This window comes from Pseudopodoces humilis, chromosome 10 (genome assembly GCF_049639895.1).
Source record: "Pseudopodoces humilis isolate 2021_Gansu_Grassland_sample_001 chromosome 10, ASM4963989v1, whole genome shotgun sequence".
Classification (NCBI taxonomy): domain Eukaryota; kingdom Metazoa; phylum Chordata; class Aves; order Passeriformes; family Paridae; genus Pseudopodoces; species Pseudopodoces humilis.
Window position 1 is genome coordinate 4477936 of NC_142209.1, and position 24556 is coordinate 4502491.

At 39.2% G+C, this 24556-nt stretch overlaps 2 protein-coding genes across 5 annotated transcripts in view; both read right to left on the reverse strand.

Moving 5' to 3' along the window:
* The window catches only part of RABGAP1L (RAB GTPase activating protein 1 like), a 226527-nt gene that overhangs the window by 156249 nt on the left and 45722 nt on the right, over positions 1–24556 (reverse strand). The window lies entirely within an intron of this gene.
* On the reverse strand, positions 765–4423 carry GPR52 (G protein-coupled receptor 52). Of its 3 annotated transcripts, none has more exons than XM_088060491.1 (3): positions 4310–4423; positions 3746–4168; positions 765–2617 (listed from the first exon to the last, which is right to left on the reverse strand). In XM_088060491.1, the coding sequence occupies exon 3, from the start codon at positions 2423–2425 to the stop codon at positions 1340–1342; it is 1086 nt and encodes a 361-aa protein (XP_087916617.1). In that variant the 5' UTR covers positions 2426–2617; positions 3746–4168; positions 4310–4423; the 3' UTR covers positions 765–1339. The 3 variants fall into 3 exon arrangements, with proteins under 3 accessions (XP_087916617.1, XP_087916616.1, XP_005528771.1); XM_088060490.1 differs by having other exon boundaries at positions 3746–4234; positions 4310–4394; XM_005528714.2 differs by having other exon boundaries at positions 3746–4387.

Here is a 24556-nt window from a genome sequence, read left to right on the forward strand (position 1 = left end):
TCTAAGAAAATTACATTTGGTTCAAAGTTATAATTTAAATATTGTATTGACTGGCATGCATCTGAACCCCTGGCAATTTATTACACAAACCTAATGCCTGCCCTCACAAAATCAGAAAGATTTCATCAGTAGAGCTGAAAGTCAGTTCAGTACAAAAGGACATACCAAAGCTCTTGGCCTGTATTTAAACTGTCTTGTTCACCTCCTCTGTGAACACTTCTCTAACAAAGAGCTGCACAGAAGTATTTCTCTTAAAGCAAGTGTAAATTTTTTGATGCTGTAGCATTGACCTACTCCATGTGCTATGAAAACGTTAGGCACAGACCACAGTTTACATTTTCTCTTAAAAAAATAAGGTATGTGCAAGTGAGGTTCACACAACAGACTGACAGCTACAACAGTAAGCTCTTAAGATTTCCCAAAGAAAAGGGTCAGTTAATTTTAATTTTCTAAGTAGTGCTGCACACTGCTGTGTGCCATTATCATATCTGTGTTAGGAGCACCAGTAAGGAAAAGCTTCAGTACGCCCTAAAGGACACCACATCGACACGGTGTGCTGATTGAACTGGGTCAAGAGAGTGAATAACTGGAGAAATCATTGTACATGGGCAGCAGCAGCCAGCCAGGGAGGGCTACTGCTTCCTGCAGAAAGAATGGTTTGGAACTCAGGTTAACTCGCAGGTGCCCTCAAACTCACCCACCTGCACACAGTGGAATAGAGGGATGCACAGTATGGGAAAAAAAGGGGAAATGAGAGAGCTTCTGTGTAAGTTGTACCAAAAAGTGCCAGTTTATCCCAAAGTGTCATGCCCGGGGTAGGGTTTATGCACTGCAGATTCTTTGTACAACTGAAAATTGTACATTTTGTGAGCAAAGACAGAGCTGATTATTACCTGCAGTAGCTACTACAGTCCTCAAGTATATAATTTATGGATAGCTGCATACTGTGGTGTTGATTGCTTCCTCTTAAATGTAGCAAATTTCTGAAGGCTACAGTATATTCTGACACAAAGACAACTTGTCTACAAGGGGGAAAATGTAAGACAGTAACTAACTAATTTGTTTTACAAGGAACCTCCTCTGATGTGCTAGTTACTTCATGCCCTTTGGAAGATTTTTATTTCTGACTTTCTTCATCATCTCTGTTGAATTGCTCTCACGACAATTTCACAAGAGTTCAGTGACCCTTCTTACAGCTGCCTTTACCTTTTCCAAGATCCCTTTTAAATTCACTCTAACACCACGGCAAGCTGTTCAAGTAAACATTTCTCTCTGGCAAGTTTCCAGATACCACAAATACTATCAAAACTCAGCATTTGATTACATGCACCAGTTTTCTTTAAATGGAGCAGGAATTAGCCCGTTTCCTCGGTTTAGGGTCCCGTACATGTCTGTCTTTTGAACACATACAAGATGAACATATTGTCTCTGACAGTCTCCGCAGTCCCAGCCTGAATACGCTGTTGGAGAGGCTATATATCACACAGTTGCAGAAACTATTGCTTATAGCAAGCCATGTAGTTAGGAAGGAGAGTGCTGGGTTTTCCAACACCCTAGAGCTTTCCAGCAGAAAGTATATGATATAAGGGAGCCACAGCACGTAGAACACACTGGTTATCCGGAACAAAACCATGGCATAGCGGCGGTCGGGGCTGTGCCCAGTCTCCCCAGCAGCATCCCCTTCGTGGTTAGGAAACCGAGCTCTCCGATCACTGATCTCTTTGGTGTGCTGCCGGCAAATTTTAAAGATGTGGAAATAGGTGAAACATATGACAAAGGCAGCAGGAGCGTATAGTAAGCACACGATAAAGCCAGTAAAGTAGGCATTAGTTAGCCAGGAGGTAGCACACCATTCAAAAATATCTCCATGGTAACCAGGTTTTCCCCAACCAAAAAAAGAAGGCAAGAAGATCAGGCAAGAATATATCCAGATCAGACTGATGCAGATTCTCAAGCGACAAGGTGTGACCAGTTGGTTATAGGAGAGAGGCTTTGTTATAGCGAGATAGCGATCCACACTGATGCAAGCAAGACATGCCATAGATACGCTTTTGAGCACAGAGATGATGTATCCAAAAACTTGACATGTCAAGGACTCGTGGACACCTGTTGAGTAGTGGAGTAGTGACAAAGTAGGAACCAAGCAGCTGACTCCAACAAAAAGATCAGCATAGGCCATGGTCTGAATAAAATAGCTGGTGGTGTAATGATGCAGGAGTGGAGCACAGTGAAAAACAAATATTACAATTAAGTTACCCGCAATAATTAAAAATGTTAGCAAGACAATAACGACTGTCTCAAGGATACAAATGTCAACTGCATTGTAGTGACCAAATCCAAGAGGGCAGGAGAGGTGCTCAGATATGTTCATAACACTATTGCTCATATTCAGAGTCCTCCATTCAATCCATCGGGACTGGTTCATGTTTTGTGCTTAGGGAACAGTGCAATCTGAGCCTTAGTGAGCAGCTGATCTGCTCAACAGCAGCTAAACTCTGCTTCAGCGTCTCACGGTCTCTCTTTGCAGACACTGCCAGTGCTTACATGTGAGAGGATTAGAGTCCCATAGCTGTTGATGCCTCCTCAGCATCAGTGCATCACCTCTGGCACACCTTGGCTTTAAGGAAAGAACGAAATAAAGAAAGAAAGAGAGAAAGAAAGAAAGAAAGAAAGAAAAGAAAAACAAAAGCCAGAAAGAGAAAGGCCACTGATCAGCTCCTCCAGTGCTCTTGACCCATCTTTAGCAAACACAAGGCACTTCTAAAACAAATAGAAATAAAAATTGACAAAAGAGACACATTCATTTCCCAGGGAAGGAGGGGGGGAAATCTCTGACTTATTTTCCTGAGAAAGATGTTTACTTTGGAATATACTGGGGAGAGGGAGAGGAAGGGAAGAAGGAACCTCAGGACAGCTCAGGTTTCCTGGACCAGCAGTTACTGGAGATAATATTAATGTCTTAGTTTAAATCACAGACTGATTGGGGATTAAAGAAAAAAGTTCATCCTCTAATGCTGTCTTTTCTTGTTCTATTCAGAAGATGGTACTCCTTCTTACCCATGCTATTCATTGGAAAGGTAAGGAAAACATTTTTGTCAAGGTTAATTCCAATAGACTCACCACTATTTGGGTATGAATAATGAATTTTATTTAGGGGGAGACAGGTGGGGGACGAGGCAGATTTGTCCTCTGGCTCCCAAGAAAGAAAACATACATCTCACATACAATGAGGAAGATCGTATCTATTCATTTAAAAATTAAAATAATTTTAAAGTAGATTTTGGAGACTCGTGTCAGTATTTACAGTTCCTTTAAACAGTTAGTCCATTACAGTTACAAATGCCAGGAATCATAATTCAGTGTCCCCACAGACAAAATAAATCCTCTAGAATTTAATTTCAGCAATGGCAATTTTAAAGAATCATCTTTAGAAACTCTGCCATATCTACTACAGTGGATCAGTACCCAGGAGTTCATAGGTATATCCTTGATATTGCTCACCTCTGTACCAACAACTGAATCATTTCACAAACCCCCACACAAAGAGCTCAGAAACTTCCATCTGCATTCTGCTGGGAAGCTAATGAAATGCTGATTTGACTAGAAAAGCTGCCATTGTTTACTACTCCATTATTCTGTTGCTCAGCTTCATCTTCTCAGGGGTTTAAGGTTTCTATATTTACTAGATGATCTGCATAATAAATAGTTTCTTTAAAAAATTGTTCTTCTATTTGCAGGACATTACCTTGTTCATTTTATTCACAGCGATAGAGAAAGAAAACATTAAAAGAAAGCATCTTCTGTGTTCAGTTTTAAGTAAATGCTTGATTAGTTCAGGAATAACTAGGCAGGTAATTAAATGTATACAATCTTGTTTTTTGAAAGGCCCCTAAAATGTTAAAACCATCATTAATCCTAGAGTTCCTGAGACTAGAAGACTAGCAGTGAAAATTAATGAATCCACATCAAATGATCTCCAAGGTCATTCAGCTGGCATTTGCTTTAAGTCTCTTTAAAAGTACCAGGATCTCTCTGATGTTTCTGATAGTCCTTGCTGTGTCTTCAGGAGGAATTTCAGATACTAGAAAAGCCAAATGTTCAATTCTGTCGCAGCACTTTGAGAGAAAGCATTCTTTTTGGAGTTAATTTCCTGTCGTGCATCGCCACGCTGTACAGAAAGTCCTTTCAGATTTTATAACATCCCCGAATATTTCCACCTATTTGCTCCCTTTGTCTATAAGCAAAAGAGCACGTACAAAATCACTCCTTTCTCCAATTCCCTGCTAAAGCAATAGAGAAGCTTTCTCACCTACACGCATCCTCACCAGCCGCTATGTCCAATACTTGACAGGGAGTCCTGTTACCGCGGTGCGGCTGGAGCGGCTGCCGCTGCCTCCCTGCTCCCCCCATGCGATGATTGCCTGCACCTGAGCCCGCTCCTCCCGCTCCTCCTCCTCCTCCTCCTCCCCGCCGCAGCCCGCCGGGCGCTGGAGCGGTGCCGGCCGCTCCCCGGCTCCCTGACCATCCAATGGCGCCGCCGCTGGCATCGGGAGCGGGCACCGGGACCGGCCCCCGGAGCAGGCACCGGGACCGGGCACCGGGAGCGGCCCCCGGAGCGGGCACCGGGACCGGGCACCGGGAGCGGCCCCCGGAGCGGGCACCGGGAGCGGCCCCCGGAGCGGGCACCGGGACCGGGCACCGGGAGCGGCCCCCGGAGCAGGCATCGGGAGCGGGCACTGGGAGCGGCCCCCGGGAGCGGCGAGCGCGGGTACCGGACCCACAGAGCCGGGTACCCGCGGCCCCCGAACCGCTGCGCTCCGGGAGCCTCAGGGGGAAGCCAGCACATATCTCCTAGAGAGATGTGCATACACAATCCAGACATAATCTAATAAACTACTGTCATCACCCCACTGAAACCGTTTACCAAAACAATCCCACGTTATTAATTGTGCGCACACCTTTTGAGCATCACCTGCTGAGGTTTAGCTTGGTAAAATATCTGCCACAGTTCTACACAAATTTTCCAGTCTTCCTTAAAAGATAAAATTACAGCCCCCTTTTTAATTATGTCCCCAAATTAATTACTTTCAAACTTAACACATATGTTACAAAACTCACCTGTACCCATTTTTGATACTGTACCAGTATTACCAGTACCCTAATAGTTTCAACATCAGTTTAAATATAAATACTTGTAACACATTATTTTTCAAACTGAACCAATTAACTCAGCTGTCTACTCCTGCAAACAGATGCAGCTATTCCCTGATTAAGTACTCAGAACTTTTGTTTACTTAGTGCTTCCTAAAAATAAACCCAGTCACAGAAGTACAACATCAAAGTTACCTTACACAGATACTCCGTGCATCCTTTGACACTGAAACAGCAAATTTAGATTCCAAAACACTAACCACAGAACAGCATTTTGGGCTATCGATCAGCCCAAGACGTGTCTTAAGGCTTTAACCAACCAAGTCATTAGAAACTACAGTGATTTAAGTCCTTCTAGTTCCATGGTAAACCAAAGGCAAAATTTTAATAAGCTGCTCCTGAGTTAACATCTTGTATTTTGAGTATTGCCTGGAGCGAATGTCCAAGTCTGAATGACAAGTCTGTAGCAATGTGAAGCAGCACAAACTGCAGCACTATAAGAGTGGTTTGCAGTAAGGGCATGTGATCATTCCAAAGTCTTCTATAAGAGGATTTAAAAAAAATAAAAATTAAACTATCTCTGATCCCTCAGAATGGTAAATGGCTGCAACAACAGACTTAATGACTAAATTTATACCCTGAGCACAGCTTTAAGCCCCAGTTATCCATAACAGGGCAGAACAATAGGGAGCAATTTTTATTCCTCCTCTTCACACTCTTCCTGTGGGGGAGGAGGAGGAGAGCAAACAGTGTGCACAGACATGGCAATGACCAGTATTTCTCCCACTTCTCCTTGGGACAGATCATGGTTGGCAGCAGAGATGTAAAGGGCCAAAACACCTTAAAATGGACATTAGGGAGCCCCAAAGGCACAAAATAAGCAAAGGTACAGCCTGACAAAGCAGACCACAGGAACTATGTGGTCAGTACATCCTGCTCCACACAGATTTAAGGACTGATAACTACTAAAGCTTCCAAATGTCACAGTAACCATTGAGTCACCTTGGTCTCAGGTCAGCCGCAGCTGTGTGTGCCCAGCTCTGAAAACAAGCACTCCATATGTTTCAGGTCTGCTACGAGAAATCCAGGCTCTGCTGAGCAGGTAACAGCAAAATCAATGGCAACCTCTGCTGGCTGGTTCTAGACGCAGGTAAAATGTGTTCTCTAAAGAAATTTTAACTAAGGGACAAAGTGGTTCAAAAGCAGGGAAGTTTGACTTCACTACCAAAAACCATGCAGCAAGCTGCCAGTGACTTTATCACCTCAGCCACTTGCTATAAACTGCACCATACTGATGGCACTAAGTTGTACTGTTTTACATATATTTAAAGGCAAGTGAAAATTAAGCAGAAATCAGCTAGTCCTGATAAAACTGTACAGTTACAGAGGGAATTTTACAAAATGTAGCAATACCAGAATGTTTTATCAGAGGTGGCACGTTAAAAGCTCTATGAGAAAAGTTTTTTTCTTTGGAGATTAGAGGCACGTTTGGGCCTCTGGCACTGTTTTAAACAAAACCTGCTTCAGGATTTTTTTAAAATTTGTGTTTTAATTGAAGGAAGTGAGAAAGAGAAAAGCTCTGTTGGAAGAATTACCTTACCGTCATCAAGGCAGCATCCTACATGGTGCACAAGTTCCCACAGCTGGTTATATCCAGCTGGTGGACTAGGCACTCTTCAGGCTGAATAGAAGGAGCAATTCCACACCTTCTTTATATATTACATCAGCTAGAAACAACACAAGTCCCCATACAAAACAGAAGGCTCACACCATCTGATCCTGCTGAAAACAGAGGGGATGTGATAGGAGCATAAGCTTTGTATATGCAAAGCAAGGCCGTGAAAGCAGTGGTGATGTGTGACCCTGAAAGGAAACCAGATAAAGCTTCTCAGACAGTAGAAGTCCATATGGAAGGAGATTTAGAAGCTCCAAGCAAGAAAACAACCTATTAGTCATTCTGTTTGGAAAGGAATAGCAATATTTGTTTGCTAAATCCTTTGTTGTAAGGAAAGAGGACTGATAGAAGCAATCCCTGCAGTGCACAAAGCAGCATCTCAATCACACCAGTCATTTCTAGTTTGAAGTATTCCCTTGTTAAATTATTGGATGATCAGCTGGATTAAATGGACAACAATAATTTCTGTAAAATCTTTTTGAAAGGCATTGATGAGAGCAAGGAGGTGCAGCTCAGTGCAGGATGAGGAGCACAGTAGCTATTTATTTAGATGCAGACCTGAATGACAGTGTTGATACAAATACCAGCTCATGAGCTTCTATTTTTTCTGCCCAACTCCTTTTTTGTTGTTGTTTTTTTTTTCAGTTTGCTTTATTTTTAATCTTAACTACATCTAGCATTTACTTGTCCATGTATCTTATGGACACCCTGGTTTTGTTTTTAATGCCTCCAGAAAATTCTACTCTATAAAGCTTGCAATTGTAGTGCAGCTTGAAGTAGCAGAAGAGGAAGGAAATCTGTTGCCTTAAAAATTTTGTGTGTGTGTATGTGTGCATAGATAGAGTTTTCTACATCATATTGGTGTTTGAAGTTGCTCTATGAAGTCATATTAGTGCTGTATTTAAGGCAGAAATCTGTTCTATTTGTTATTTGGAATATAAAGCCTCTTCCCAAATCCACCCACTACAGCTGTCTATTTAAAACCTGCCAGAGAGCTCGCGCTTACACAGAACACACGGGGATTTTGACCTGAGTGCAGGCATATGATGAGATATAAGAAGTGTCTATATATTTATATAAATAAACCCTTTATTTTTTTCTCAAAACAAGCTTCGACTTCTCAAACCCCTTATACCCTGTGGATACCATCTGACTCCATGCCTTGCTCCAAAGGGAGAGGCCAAAGTTCTAAGTCAGATCTAACAGCAAATTTAAGGCACGTTCTGCTGGGTTCTGTATTCAGCTGAGCTGTGAACATCTCCAAGGATGGAGTTTTTCACAGTCTGCCTGGGCCCCTGCTCCAATGTCTGACCACTCTCCCTGTGACTTCCACCATCAGCTCAGAATTTTTCTTGCTGTGGTTTGTCTTCATCCTCATCAAGACTAAACACAGCTGGGCCAGTGGTAAAAATCTAGACGTGTCAGTTCTGAAGGAAGCAGTATATTGTAGAAACTTTTAAACCATTCCTGCACCTGCTAGTCTCATTTTTCAGTTTTGCTATCAGAGACCAGTTCTTTTCCTTCTCCCTCCTACCCTATGATCCTAAAGAATGCCATAAATCAATTTACAGTGCTATGGCCCACATACTCTGTGCTGCAACAAAGATCAAGAGACACCAGGTACACAGCTGCAGTTCTGAAATGCAGATGCTCTTGTGGAGCTCTTACCTCTTGGCTACAGGCAAAAACCCAGAACAGGCCTTTTCTGCACTAGGGCAAAACTGGATTTGGTGGCAGCAGCAGAGTAGCTTCTCTAAGTTGGGGGAGAAGGACGAGGCTGCTATAATTTGGAGTCAGAGGTGGGAGCAGTTCAGGAGACTGGAAGGGGACAGTAGCCTTCTTAAAAGCTCAAGAGATGTGAAGGGAGCTAATGATCCTTTTTACTACTGCTACTCCAGCAGGCTCAGGTTCAGCCTGATCCTCTGCTGGACTCAGTCCTTTTCCAGCACTGCTTCTAATGAGGCAAATATTAGCCAGTGTCACGTAAGTGTTAGGTAATTAGGATGCTGTGATGCAGAACAAGAAGAAATGGGAAAATAATTTTTTCTAACGTCGATCAGTAGAGAGAGATGGGCATTCACATTTGCAAGTTTATTGTGCAGTCTTTTCATGCTGTTAAGCAACAATTACATCGAATGCTTCTAAAGTTTGAAACTTTCAAATTACTCCTAATATTATTCATGTATTTAATAAATATTAAGCAAGTTTTTGGAGTATATTGCTACAATCTCCTTTTAAACATTACAACCTGTGATCTCATGGATTGCACTTCATAACATCACAGAATGGTTTGGGTTGGAAGGGATTTTAGATCATTTTGTTCCAACTCTCCCCACCATGGACAGGGGTGCCACCCAAAGATGCATACAAAGCAAATATTTTTCTGAATTTCATATAAAAGAATATTTTCCTTAAGGAGGAGCTTCCCTCAAGATGATACTGATGGTCCTACAACAAATTGAATCCACTTTACAAGCTCAATCCAGATGACAAATACCACCAAACTCCTGTGCCCTGAATCAATACAAATAAAACTGTGCAATAAGCTATCAATCAAGAAGTGAATTTACTTCAGGGAAATGCTGTGCAGCCAACTGAACGGTGATAATTAACAGTTTTCAGGAACCAAAAAGAATTTGCTTTAAACAGTACATAAACTACAGAAGATTGCTATTTACTGACTGACCATATCTGATAAGAAGCACCAGGAAGACTTCTTAGGATGGTATGAAAACCAAAAAATTAAACATGGGCCCTCAGACAGTTTCATGCATGCGCCACTTACACTAAACCACCTGCTCTTACACTAGCAGCAGTTTAAAAAGGAAAAAAGCATACTGGCAAAACAACACCAACTTACTATCTTTCATTGCTCCCATCTTTCAAGAGACCAAATTAATTATTTTAATTAATTAAAATATTAAATCAGGACAACAGCAATTTAGAGAACTGTAAATGAAGAAATGCAGCAATGTAGAGAATAGTCTGCACAGTGCAGGTAGCATTGCCCTTTCTTTTCCTGTGGGAATCATTTTTTCATATTTCAAAGTAATACACAAGAGATTTTAGTGCTGCATTCATTCAAACCTTTTAGAGGAATATTTTGACATAATTGTACTTTCACTAATACTTTTGTCTGTGTCAAGCCAAGAATTACATTCCATAGATATTGGTATTCTAAAAGCATATTTCAAGTGGGCACCAAGAAAGTGTATGTTGAAAGGGATTCCAGCTCTCCTGGCAGGAGTGTAATCTCAGTCAGTATTAGCAGTAATTCCAATTCAGCAGAGCTAGACTAAGAAATTTCAAAGCTATTTAAAAAACATCCCAAACATTGTGATCGCCTGATTCAATTTTTCACACGCTGCAAGCCAGACAGTTTTCTTAAACTACAGCATGACCTTTTAAAAGGCAAGCAATTTTGATTTAATGAGTTCAACTGATGAATAATTTATTGCAGCATTAATTAGGCAGCCAACTTGTAAGGCCCATGCAAAAGCAACTACTAAGAACACGAGGATCGAACCCACATACACCTGTCTTTCAAAATCAGAAGTTTGGATGAACCACAGAATAGTTCCACTTCAGTCTAATTCTCTCTTCTTAGTATTCTAAGTACTCTCTCCTAGTAGTTCTGAGTGAACTGCCGGCTCTTATGTGACAAACTCACAGACACACAGCAAGAACAAATTCAAATCACTCTCCATGGATGTGGCTTGGGTTATACCATCACAGAACATCCTCCCAGAACATCCAGTCTAACCCACACAGGCTGGCTGGAAACACGTGCCTGGTGACACCAACCATTTATGTTTTAGTTGATTACAGAATTGACATATTCCACCCTAAACTTTTCCTTTAATAGATGTCTTTAAAAATAGTTCTTCCTCAAGGACATGAGAGGTGGCTCAGAAAAGCACTGAACAATCAGGATCATTTGGGCGATGAAGTCACAGCTCCAACTGTTGGTATGGGCAGAATCAGTTCAGAACTAAAGAGCTGCTATTTGTTTTAGTGCAGGGTCTACTGGGGAGAAGGTGGTACCAAGACCAAATCCCAGTAAATCCAATTCCACTGCTTCTTGAGAACAAAAAAGCTAAAAATAATCGAAGTAAATTGAGGATTTTTAAGAGTATTTTAAACTGTTACTCGGGATTACTATTCTACTACATTGTGAAGAAATAGGAAAGAGGAACATGAAAAGGATATGGCATGATAACTATTTATAACCTGAAGGGTGGCACAATTTCTTTTTATGGATTTTAAACTCAGCTTCATTTAGACCAAATCTTCCTCCCAGCTGGAAGTGCTGAAGAGGTATCACTTCTGTTCTCCTCCAGCATGGATCTATACACACTTGAATCAATATCCATATATGAGAGAGGACAAGGAATAGCTTCCTACTGAGAATGATCTACAGGGAAAATTTTGCCAATAACAGTGGAAGCACATTCCTGGGTAACTCACAGACGTGGAATCCAGAAATGAGAGGTGTTAGGAAAATGCCACTGAAAGCAAGAATTACTGACTTCCCCCCCCACACCCCTGAGTTAAAAATTAGCTAATTAAAATTTATGAAGTCATTGTACATCTGATAACTATTTTTCAAGATTAATGACATCTAAATACATTCAACTTCCAATAGCTAGCAAATTTTGTCTTATTAGATAATGAGGACATTTATATTTATAGCAAGAAATTGGCACATGTAAATGTTATATGAGCTGAGAAATCATTTATTCTAAAAGAAATACCAAACCTGATATCTGCCATCTCTTAAAAAAATATGAAATCAAATATATACTTTATCAGAATTAAGAAGAGGTTAAATATAAAGACAACATTGATATCTACAAAGGCTTTTGAAAAGGACATTATCTGTGAATGGAGAAGTCAAGTCTGTAGATTATATTCAAGGCCAACCTCTTTCACCAATATTAATTTCACACATAAACCTCTCCCCTCTGCTCAAGATTATGGCGTGAAGCTGGAAGTCAATCTCTTCTTTCATATATTTTAAAGATATGTCACATCAAACTGCCCCAAACATGGAATATCAACATGCTGAATGAAACACTACCTCTAACTCAGTGACTTTATAGCCATTCCATATATTGAAATAAAGATTTCAGAAATTACTTCTTAACAGTTAAGGTTTTCTAATGCACTAACTAAAAGAAATAAGAATGAGAAACAACAATTTTTCACAAAGGAACGGTTTCACACAAGGTATTTACATTCATTTTTCTGTCAAAGTTATGAAAAACCTCTGTAGTCAGAAAAAATGCCAGAGAAATGGAATAAGGCTATATTAAAAAAAGCCTTATTTTTCAGTTAATGTTCTAACCCAAGTGCTCACAAGGGATGAGCTTTAGCACATTTCCTTTCACCCCCAAAGAAGGTTCTTTATAAAACAAAGCAAAGAAAAGTAAGGAAAAAATGGTTACATTCAAAAAGCTATATTTTATTGTTATGGCAACTGATGTGCTAAAAATAAAGAAATAAAGTTGTTATGGCAACTAGAATTTTAAAGGCAGTCAAAAGTAGAATAATCAAACATTCTGCTGGCTTAAAATGTAACTTCTATGACTCAATTTACAGAAAGAGCTTCAGAGACAAATAGAGGTTGGGTTTTTTTGGGGGGATTCTACTTTAGAGATCACAATTAGTACAATTCCAGAGAACTCTAAGGAATTCAAGGGAACATCTCAAAGTGAGTAAAAAATTACACTTTGCAAGTGTACACTTGCAAGTTCTCACAGTCATAAGGAAGAAACAAACACCTTTTACCAATTATCTGATGTGTTAGTGACCTTATCTAAATCCATAAAGTATATCAGGCTGCCCAGAGAAGCTGTGGCTGCCCCTGGATCCCTGGAACTGTCCAAGGCCAGGTTGGATGGGGTTTGGAGCAACCTGGGCTGGTGGAAGCTGTCCCTGCCCATGGCAGGTGGTGGACTGAAGATGAAATTTAAAGTCCCTTTCAACCCCAACCATTCTAGGATTCCATGATAAAGGTTACTTAATGATTTTAAATTAAGTACTGAAAAGTTAGGAAGTAGCAAAATTTGTCTGAAGCAGAAGAGTTTTTTCTCTTTGTATGTATGGAATTAAAAAGATGCCTATGACTACAAGATTATAATATCTTTACATTTGTGATACGTCCTTGATAATCATTACAGGGCTCCTAATTATACAAGCACTTCCACGACAATCTCAGAGAACTCTTCTCCTATCCATTATTTGTCAGACTGTCAAAACTGCTACTTCTATTTGAAATTAACTGTGTGCACCATGAAATATTCCAAAAGCCATACTGAGACAAGCCTTAATTAATAATAAGCAAAATATTTAACAGATACTTCAGAAATTATGACTAGAAACAGTAACTTGTAGTGGAAATATTTGCACTTAAACCATGTATGTAGCATGTGCTGGGACATCCCAGCATAAGCTGTTATTTTAACACAGCATGTGGCTTTTATTTTGGCTTCACTGCACGGAAAATAAGGGTTGCTGCTAGCAGTACATGTAACTCTTTTCTGACCCACATGAAAAGTCTCTCACCACAATCCACAAGAGCTTTCAGTGAGCAGAACTAGAATGGCCAAAAATACAGCTCGAAGTCAGGCTCTTCACTCTTCACTTGCACTAAACGGACATGAAACAGATTCATTCCTTATTGCAGCAAAAAATCAGATGTACGCTGGAAATTCAAATAATACACAGGGCTGTGCAACAAGACTAACACTGAAAATTCAACTGTATTTCTGTAGTTTTGCTTCGCCAGCCCCAGTATTAATCCTTGGGGCTGGATGCACAGTTAACTCATCCCTTCTCAATCATGTGAAGCTAGCATTTCTAGAAACACAAATTATGCAGGTAAATATCTTACCTAATCTACGGATTTGGATCTATGACCAATTCAACAGCTTCTGCAAAGGGAACTTCATGTACAATTCCCACTCTACATATATTTTCAGGAGTAAGGGTAAGTCTTAGACATGGGAATATCAAGAGTTTAAATCCCAGTTTCAGAAATATGTCTCTGTTTGGGCTAAAGGAGCCTGGCTGCCTGTTTCCAAGGCTTGCTGCTGACTCAACCAGACACTGCAGACAGTCCTGAAAAGGCAACCAGCTACTGCTGCTCTGAGCTTTCTATGAAATTAACTTCCTCATTGTGTAATAGCCTAAACTTAATCAAGTGCATGGCTGCCTGAAATACACAATTTTGAGTTCCAAAAAAAAATGAGCAGACATCCAAATGTTACTCCTTGAGTGCCAGCTGTGCAAATCCTCTGCTGGCATTCAGCATCAGTATTCTTGTTCTATTGGAGCAGCCATTCCGCATTGAACACACATGCATGCATATATAAAAGCATCACCAAAGAATACTCATTCTAGCATTTGTGGGTGTATTTTATTCCTAATGTGTGTTTATTTTCAAATTTCCATTCAAGAAGAATTGGAGAGTCTTCACAGAAAGGAAAAGGAAATCGTAGACAAGTGACAACAAAGACCAAAAGATCTTTCTGGAATTACATTTACAAACTCATGAAAGAAAGGGGGCATGGTTCAAAAAGGTACCTCCAATTCCTCTGCCATACAGGTACTAAAAAGTAATTAGACTGCAATGTTACATTAACCTACCTAAGGCTGCCTCACCCATGCATGCTGTCCAGCCCCAGCACTTGCTCCCATCTCACCCTGACACCACACATGAACAGTGAATCTCTGACAGAAATGGGGCAGAAGAAAATTTTCTAAATAAAAATCCACAATTACTGTGACTAGCCCTGCAAATGCTACATAAGGGTATAAAAAAGAGATGGAACATGCAGTAAAAGAAACCTCTTTTGGGAAGCATGCTGTCTGAAACTGCAATCCCCATTAATGACGATTTAGCTTTAATGCAGGCTGTATCCTGTACTACCGAGTCAAAAAAAAAGGATGTATTTTGAAACTGGATTGCTTTGAAGACAAACCACCCATCTGAAGACAGCTTTGTCATATGCAGGATATGATTAAAATATGTGACTCTCCATATCACCAGCATTTGGCTGTCAGTTTAAAAAGCAACTGATGAAAACCCTCAGCAAGAAAAAAAATTCCTAGCTGCCAAAATATTTGTCTATGTCCACAAAAACCTACATAAAAGATTGTTAGAAAGAGTATATGCAATAGCAGACTGCACTCAATCTCCCTCTGGTTAGTCTACCTCAGCAGCTGTATATTTGCTTGCTGATAGGAGCCATGACTCTTAATTTATACGACCATACTCATCACTGCAAAGGGAAAAAAATCCTTAATGGATACAGACTGTAAAGAAGATCTACAGGTTTCCAATCTATTCTGAAGTGATTACTGTAAAATCTACCTTAACACTAGTTCAGGACCTTAGAAGAATATCCTACAGAACACACAAATAACCCTGTCGTTTGGGGTTTTATCATGAAGAAGTCATACATAAAATAAGGTAGAAAAAGGTTCAGAATTAACTCCTATGTCGAATTCCAGTTTGTATTTAAGTGATGTATTCATCACTTCTGTATGCTTTAATATTCTACACATGCAGCTCAGACCTTGCTGGGTTTGTTACTATTCCAACTGTTCTAAACTGCTGTCCACAGATATGGTAAAACATTCTTTAATAAAGTGTTCACCACCAGTACTGGTGTTAACAGAGGCATTTTAAGAGACTTTAAACACCAAATGTTTGGACTCTTAGTGTTCCTGTATTTACAGCACTCTTTAATTTTTATAGCATTAAACATTAACATACTGAAATCAGCAACTAATAGTCAGGAAAAGGTGGTTTGCCCTCTTCAATAAAGATATTTAAGATTTCTAAAGCTCCAGCTCTGGAGTGCTGCAGCCCCTCGCATGCCAGTTATGCAACCTTTATTTGAAAGCAGAAGCCTGTTAGGAAGACGTGGATTTTAGAGGAAAGAGGAATACCAAGAGCATGATGATTGCCTCACACACAATCATCCCTCAGCAATCCCAGCTCTTGCAGTGGACACAGTCATAACCTTTCGCTTCAGGGAAGCAGTGCCCTGTGCTAACAGGGGAGATCATACACACACAATTCCATAAAGACAACACACCCTGCAGGGAACTTCTAAAATGATCCAGTTTTACTCAGGAGAGTAGAAAACAATGGTTGAAAATGTCTCTACTACAGCTGCTCTTTCAGCATTAGCCCCATTAGTCCTACAGGAAAACTGAACACCAGCTAACAAACCAACGTTCAAATTCAACTGGAATACCTATTTATGTTTGATCTCAGAAGGAGTATCAGGGATTTTCAAACAAGCTCTGAGGTGCCAAGTACTCACAGCTCTTACCACACTCTGAGGGAACAGTGAGGCAATGACACATCCCAATTCCATCCTACTTAAAAATCACTTGTTATGTGCATCAATATTCATATATCCTGAGCTTATGACACTATCTGGTGTAATATAATTTCTTCCAGGAACCATCATTTAAACCTGTTCAGGCCATAATACTGATACACCCTTGGTTTTATCACTGTTTGAAATGATGGGCACCTCTGCACCCCTGGTTTGCAGATAACAGATTGTAAATTCACACAGACAAAACAGAACAGACTCCAAGAGGGCACACGCACATCTAATTTCTACTCCACCCTTCAGAATAAGTGTGCCAGTTGATGTGACTCTTAGGGCAGAGAGGTCACACATCACCTCAAGAGCCAGGGATTGTATTGTGTTATTTGAGTGTTCTCATACGTGGTTATGCATGGAAAAGAAACTGCAGGAAAATTCTTAATGCAGCAGAATATTTTATAATTTTATGCAGGACCTGAAAATAAAATACTACTGGCGATATTTTCTACTTCAAGTATCATACATTAAAATTTAGATAACATAAAAATAAAAATTACTAATTGATGCCTTCCCTTTATTTCCTGAAGGAATCTGTCATTAAACTGATTAATTCCTTTGAAGATGAAGACTGTGCATAAGATTTTCCCTTTTGTGCGCACAAAATTGAAAGACTTTCTCCAGATGAGTGCTAAATGAATCAAAACTTGGCAAATTAAATTCACCTTAGGGGCATTTTATTCCTGAGTTTGTAAGAGTAATATTAACATTTGCTGTGGAACTAGGTACCCTGGTACATTTATCATAAACTAAACCTTTTATCTGAAGTCTGAATTTAAATTAATCTATTTAAAGAAGTAAAATTGTAGCAACTTCTACTCTTCAGAGACAATAATTTTTCACTGATTTCTAGTAAGTATTTTCAGTTCATATACACTTTATTGTCCCACAGTGTTGCAGCACCACTAAAATATTTCAAAGTAGGTGACTGTAACTGTCAGTACCAACAGAGCAGCTTACACCAAAAATGAAGCTTCCCATCACTCCAACCAGCATGAGCTGATTTGTCTCTACAAACCACATTACTTTACAAAAATATCTAGAATCTACTTGCCATGAAATGAATTCTCTCAGTTTAAGAGAAGAGTTAAGTAACAGTCATCCTATCCTCATCCTTTAAGAAAAGGTGGGCCTGTACATACATACTGAAAACATACATCACTACATACATACAGAAACTGCCTAAACATACTGAATTTAAAAGAAACAGGAAATTCAGAAATTCAGAAAAATTGATCAGTTCCTTCAGAATTATTTTGCCTAATACCCAAGTGCCTCATTCAAAAAGCAAAGTAACAGGTATTAGCTCTTTCTCTTTTCAGTCAACTGGAAAAAAAAATCACATTTTTATTATAATGTTCATTGATCTTTCATAATTGCTTAGCATACTGCTATTTCCTTTAAAAGTCAAGGGAGACAACTCCTAATTAGTAAGGAGATGAAATAAAAGTAAAAATAAATAAAGAATGAAAAAACCCCACACCCCAACCAAAAAAACCCCCACAAAAAAAAAAAACAAACCCAAGCTATTCCTCACCACAGAAGCCTAAACTCCCTCATTTTCAATCAGGACAAACAGATGCACCATTCTGAACACAAATATTTCCTACAAAAATACTCTAATGTTTCAGTCCATTAACCAGCCTGCTGTGGCAGCTGGTGAACAGTCATCTTTTTAATTAGACACCCTTACTGATTAATTAGTCTCAGAACACTGAGCAGTGGAACCCTGCACGATGCCACTGGGAGAAAAAAATATTCCTCTTCCCCTTCTTAATGCTAACTTAACATCCTTTGGTACTGCTGCAAATAACAAGCTTGATTCATTTTCTACTCACACTAAAATAGCTTTCCTATGTAAGGAATTCTCCCAATTCCCAGCTAAACAGTTTCATATAAATGGTATTTGCTTCACACAAATAAAATAAATTAAAAAACTAAATTAACAAAATCACACAAATATGGCATCAAAGCACCAGTTTCAAAGTCAATTGCATTTAATCTTCTTTGGATAGAAACAGTGACTCACTTGTGATCCCCCCAGTTTTCCTTTTACTAACTATGCAAGCAAACTGGCAATAAAAATTAAAAAGCCAAGTAAATATTAAATGTGAAACAAAGAAGCAAATACCTTTTCTTGTTTGAACAATTTGGCTAAATTCAAAATATAAAAATAAATATATTTCTGCATTAGGTTTACGTGAAAGTTGATCTTCAGTCCTTGGAGCTCCGTTGGAAGACAGATGCACCAAGAAACAGATAATTACATGGAAAACTGTGCTTAAGCACATGTTGAAACTTCAACAACAGGATTTGTTATTTTCATCTATCCTATTTCTAACTTATAATTTTGGACAAGACACAATTCCAGAAACCTGCAGCCTTAACTTCTGGGTGTTTTTTTCTTTTTGCTTTAAAAAAGGAGGATTTGTCTTGTAGGAATCAGAAATAATAATGCTGGTCCAAACTGAACAGATAAACCACATATATTAACTCTAAACTGATTAATTTCATCCAGCCCCAAATCCAATCCATTTGATCCACCTTCTGCAGCAATGGAAAATACTTTATTATAATTGTTCAGTATTGCATGAGAATTATACTGCTGGAGTAGTGATACCCCTGATTAGTGCCATTTTCAAATTATTAAACTACTGAGATCTGTTATTTTCATGATACGGCAATATTTAATCCTCAAATCACTGCCTCTCAGAGCTTGGAAGAATTGTAAGGATTTTCACTCTTATGTGGAGTGGCTTGAAATGTTATTGGTCCAGACACAAAACCAAAAAATACAGTCAGCAGAAAAAGCTGGGTTTTGGCCAAGTCTTCTGAAGCCTGACCTTTTAATTAGTTATTATCTCTGTTCTGGGCACATGCTCCTATTGCCAAAGGAAATTATGACAATAAACAAATAATCTTATTTTTGGTTCACTTACAAGTCATTTGGAAGGGCAGACACTCAATCTTTTTTTAAGACCTTTGACTCAAAGTCACCATCCAGTTCAAAACCGGGCATTCTCATTCCTACACAAACTTTCATTGTTTTGAGTAATATAATACTACCAACATCTACTTTATCTGAGAATAGGCTTCTTTTTCTGATCTTATTTTCAGAAATAATAAATTTAAAACAAGTTTTGCTTCCTTTAAAGCTGCATTTAAAATAAGTCTATATATACTGTTAGATGAACATGGAGTTAATTTATTAAGGGAATTCCTACTGCAAACTGGAAGTCTTTTATGAATAAATCATACAGGTTAGAATCAGAAATGCTACCTTAAAACAGTCCACCCAGAAGTTTTCAAACTACAAAATGTGAGTGACAGCCTCCTGTATCTGTTCTCATTTTACTGCCACAACTACAGGCAGCCCTGACAGGAAAGAAGTCTCACCCTACAAATTCAGCAGTGAGAATTCATACAAGAATGAAACCATCTAAAACAGAGAAGCAAAATTCTGATAATAAGCACTGTAAGATACAATAAACAAAACATCTGTCCCCATGCAGATGCAACAAGTATTTTAGGCTAAGTTGCTGCATCACTGCCATCAAGTGACAGCAAATTTCTACTCATTTAAACACTGACAGTGCCTGACACCTGCTCTGAAGCAGTGGCACAAGGGGAGCATGATTCTTGCAGGAGACAATTAACCAGTCACTCCAGTTGTTAACAGGCTATACTCTGGCTTGGCACCCACCAGTTTATCAGAGCTCTGAACACACTTCATCACGGAAAAATTCATTGGAGTCTCTGGAGAGGAACCAGTGAAGATGAAATAATGCCAAGCAGGCAGGAGAAAACACTCCAAGATGAATTGACCTCAGCTTGTGCACATTTTTCTATGTATATTCTTTTAACAAACAAACCAGACATGCTTTTTCAAAAGCTCTTTAAGTACAAATATTACCCCTTCATTATCATAAGCAGATTTTTCTCACTCTGATTTTATTTTCCTTACAATAAATACACAAATAAAAATACACATTTATTCCTACTGATGTGTATTTGACTTCCCCCTTCCTGTCAGGTGCCACGTACAGCACTGTGAAGAGCCCATGGCACACATGCCAGCAAGGGAAGGAAGGCAGATTTTGACTGTCATACAGAACACATTTGCATAAATGTCAGAAATGAAGCAGCTGCCAAATCATAACGACTCTCTAAAATTGTATGCAAGTCCTACTATTGTGCTTCAGTCAAAAATTCTGAGCAACTCACGGTAATCATCAAGCTGGAACTCATCAGGAGACTTAAGAGAGTGCAAGGTAGTGCTTGTCAGTACTTGTGAGAGCAAGTATTTCTTTCTCCCTTCCCTCCTGGAACTCCAAACTCACCTAAAGATGTGAAATGAATGCTCTGATCTGGGGAAAAGGGAACACGGTTCACTAGGTCATTCTTGACAGATTGCTGATCTCCAGTGCACAGGACTAGAGGACACAGAAGCCTTTTGGAGAAAGTGCTGCATTGACTTTTCTAAATGAGACATTTTATTTTGCTTTCAGTGCTGAATTGAGACTCTAAAACAAGCCCCAAATTACCCTCTCCTATAGAACACACTGAACAAAGCACTCCTGTAGCTGAGAAACGCTGCAGCAGGTTCCAGAGCTCTGCATACAGATGGATATATACAGTATAAATGCACAGCCAGATTTCTTAGGTGACAGGTCTTATAGCTGGCCAATCTAACACAGCACTGCTGCACAAGACTGGAAAAGAACAACAAATGTGTCTATATCACGGTCTCTAAACTAAATTTAAATGCTGAGAGTCTGCTGTCATTCAGAGTATCACAAGACACACATTTTTGTCCTGCCAACAACACAGCTCTCACTAGTGAGCAGTTTCACCAGAAGTTAACCAGTAACACTGTAGTAAAGTCAGAGTTCTTACCAGATTTCGCTCCGTCCCCAGAAGAGGCAACCATAAATCAGGTTTTAAGTACTAATAATTCCAAGTATCGAGTTTATCTTTCAAGCTGTGACAGTATCACGGCAGAGATTTTTCTAGTGGTCTCCAGTGCCCTTTTTCTCACTGAGGTGCTGCAATTGCCAATTTAACCCAGGGCTGCAGGTCAGGCTGGATGAGCAGGGAAGGGCTGGAGTGCTGGGAGAGCAGGCTCAGAGGAAGGATCTGCTGCCATGGGCAGCATGGGACAGAACCTCGGGAACTGCTCCAGGAACTGGGCAGCAATGGGGAGCTGGTTGAGGGACAGAGAGGTTTTGGGGGCTTGTGGGGGTCTCAGTAGGCAACGGTTCAAGTTCACAGATGCTTGTACTACCTCCTACTTCTGGAATGGAGCCCACTTCATTCCCAGGACTGCAAGTGCAGAGCATCACCAGCTCTCCCCAACTAGGAATGGCTCAGGAACACATATGTTCCAGGAATATACTGCTGAAGAGGTCAAGGCACCCACAAACATGTCCAGCTTCCAGAAGAGAAACAACAAGCAGAATGACCAAAATACAAGGAGACAACGAATTTGTGCAAACATATATATATATATATATATATATATATAAACTGAAATAATCAAGATGAAAATTGTGGGTTTGATGGGAAGAATAAATAATTACAGAAAAAATAAAGTTTGTCTTGTTGGTATATTAGGATGGTAGAATACAAATAATGCAGAGAAATCATTTCTGCTTTCTCATATAGGAGAAGCAAGTGAACAGTCATTAGTACCCAAATAACTCTGAAGCTTAACATTATTATTACTAGGTTATTATTTGGTGCCAAAGCCCGGGAGGAAGAAAGTGGGACAAGAAGAAAGCAAGGATACCCTGAGTCAAGGAGCAGTGGTCAAGATAGTGAGTCCATTCTTGACGGGAAAAGCCTGGGCCCAGAAGGATGATGGAATCATCAAAAAGGTTAGATTGTAATTAAGTTGTAAACCTAATTTGCTTGTTATTGCAAGACTTTAGGTTGTTGAAATCGTAAATGAGTTTGTAAAGTTTATCCACCCTAAGGTGTGGGACAGATGTGCTAAAATCCTTACTGAACAAATTTGGGAAATGACAAGGAACTGTTTGCTGGCTACCCTGAAATTTAGGGTCAGAGCGTTACAGCTCCCACAGCAGCTCAACTGAGCCGAAGGGGGGTCGAGAGTCCCCTCGATTTCAAAATTCTTGTGTGCTCTGGAAGAAACAACAAAAAGCAAGAGACTTTTGGAAAAAGTTAACAAAAAAAGCCAGGAGCGCCGTGGAAAAAGCCCGGAGAGAAACCTCCTCCCTGGTGTCTAAAGATGGTACAGAGAAAAAAGTTGTAGAGCGGGAAAAATATGTCTTTAACAAAGGACAAAGACTGGCCTTGGAAGGTGGGCACAGTTGGGGGGATGGGAGAGAAAAGGAATGTGAAGAAGAAAGAGAAGCTGAAGTGAAAGAGATAAGACACGGGGGGGATGGGTACAAAGGCACAGAGATTGGAATGGAAAGAGAAGAAGGGGGAGCAAAAGGCGGAGTGGAGGGTGGAACGAAAGGCGTGGAGAGCCAGGGGGGAGGGAACAGCCTGCCCACAGGGGTGGCTGGCGGGGCCGGGGCCCAAGAAAAAGGCACAGAAAACAGGAAGTAGCCGACCAGTTGAGTTCTGGCTTTGGCCGAGACACAAGCGGTTCACCAGCCCCTCCCCTTCCCCTCTGGGAAGAAGCGCTGGGATGATACCCAGTTTGTTACAAAGTCATTATTTATTGAGTTTTTAAAAGGTGTTTATGTACCCTTTTGGAGTTAATTTTGTGTTTTAAGTAATTATGAGTTTATGCAATTGCAGTTTTTAGGATTTTACTAGAGAAGGTATTGTGATTCTTTGAACGATTAAAAAAAAAAAAAGCTGGACATTTTAGAGAGAGATAAAAAGAGAGAATTTTAATTGGACAATTCAAAAATTAAAAGCTTTATAAATTATATTGCTTATAAATCAGCAAATTGTTGTAATTAAAATTAAGATTTAAAAATTAGTTTTATTGAATGAAGTGCCTTTAAAAATAGATTAAAAAGTTTAAATGTTGCATTTCTGTACCCCAAGAAACTTAAAAGATTTTTGTTTTGTTTTAGTAATTTCAAAATTATGTTAAACATGTATTGCCCATTTGCTGGGTTTTTGACAATTTTAATGGAGAAATTTTAATGTGAATCTTTTTGTTATATAAAACACATACAGCAGCATATATACCAATTTAGATTTTGGATTTTAGTTTAAAAATTGGACTTGATGTTCCTGAAAAGTGGTACAAAAGCTAAATGACAACTTGCCCAATCCTGTGTTGTTGTGGCCTTTTTTATTGGAGAGGCTGCACTTTGGAATTTTAGCTAATTTGAGCATATACTAGGCAAATTTTTGTTGTGAATGAGTGTTTTTAGCAACATTTGCAGTTACTGTGAGTTATTTTCAAAGCTAGATAACATGGAATTGTGATGTATTTGTTACATTTTTATAATCTTTATAGTGAATCCATGTTACCGTTGGCTTGAATGTTTTTAAGTTAAGTTGTATAATTTAGATAGCCTTTTAAAAGTTAAGTTTTGTTATTCCCTTTTGTTATAAATAATTATTGTTAAGTTTAAATTTTGTTTAATTTGAATTGTTTTATGTTTTATTGGAAACACTTGTCTAAATTGCAAAGTATAGTTATTTTTCTAGAGATATGAAGACAGCTACAACTGAAACAACTGTGATAAACCGCTGATGAACACCTGTTTGTGGACAGAAATGAATGCAGTCTGTGACACCCTGGACTTCATTGAGAGTTCTATTCAGTTGTTGCAATTTTTGCAGTTTCGTTTGCTATAACTTTCTTATTTTTCAGTGTTTCCAAAATTTTAAAAAGATGTAGCATTGCTGAGGATCAGCTGCCATTGAAGAAGCTTCAAATTAAACCAACTGCTGAATGATTTAATTAGTCTGGTACCTAAGGTTTTTAATTATTTGTTTTGTACAAATGTATTTTAACAGTTTACTGTGTTGTAAGCATCTCATAGCTGTTGTTACTGAAAACCTTGTTTTAAAAGTAAGTTAAGAAGCATCTTTCCAGTTTAAAGTCTAAGGCCCTGGCCAAGTCTTAACTTTACCTGGACAGAATGTTTATCAACAGATCCAGATGTTTTTTGTACCAAATCAGTATTTGAATCACTTTTAATTTAACAATTTGACCCTATTAATATGACAGCTGGATCAATTTTAAAGTGAGCTTGGAAAATCATTTCCGGAGGTGATGATCCAATCCTTCACTGACGATTTTTGTCTTTATTTGTTCGTTAACTATGAGATGCTGATGCAGTGTTTTAATAATTAACAGTACTTTTATATTAATTGATTTTCA

What these genes read in the sequence shown, in the direction of transcription:
- GPR52 (XM_088060491.1), bottom strand. Translation starts at nt 2,425, where the DNA reads ATGAACCAGTCCCGATGGATTGAATGGAGGACTCTGAATATGAGCAAT.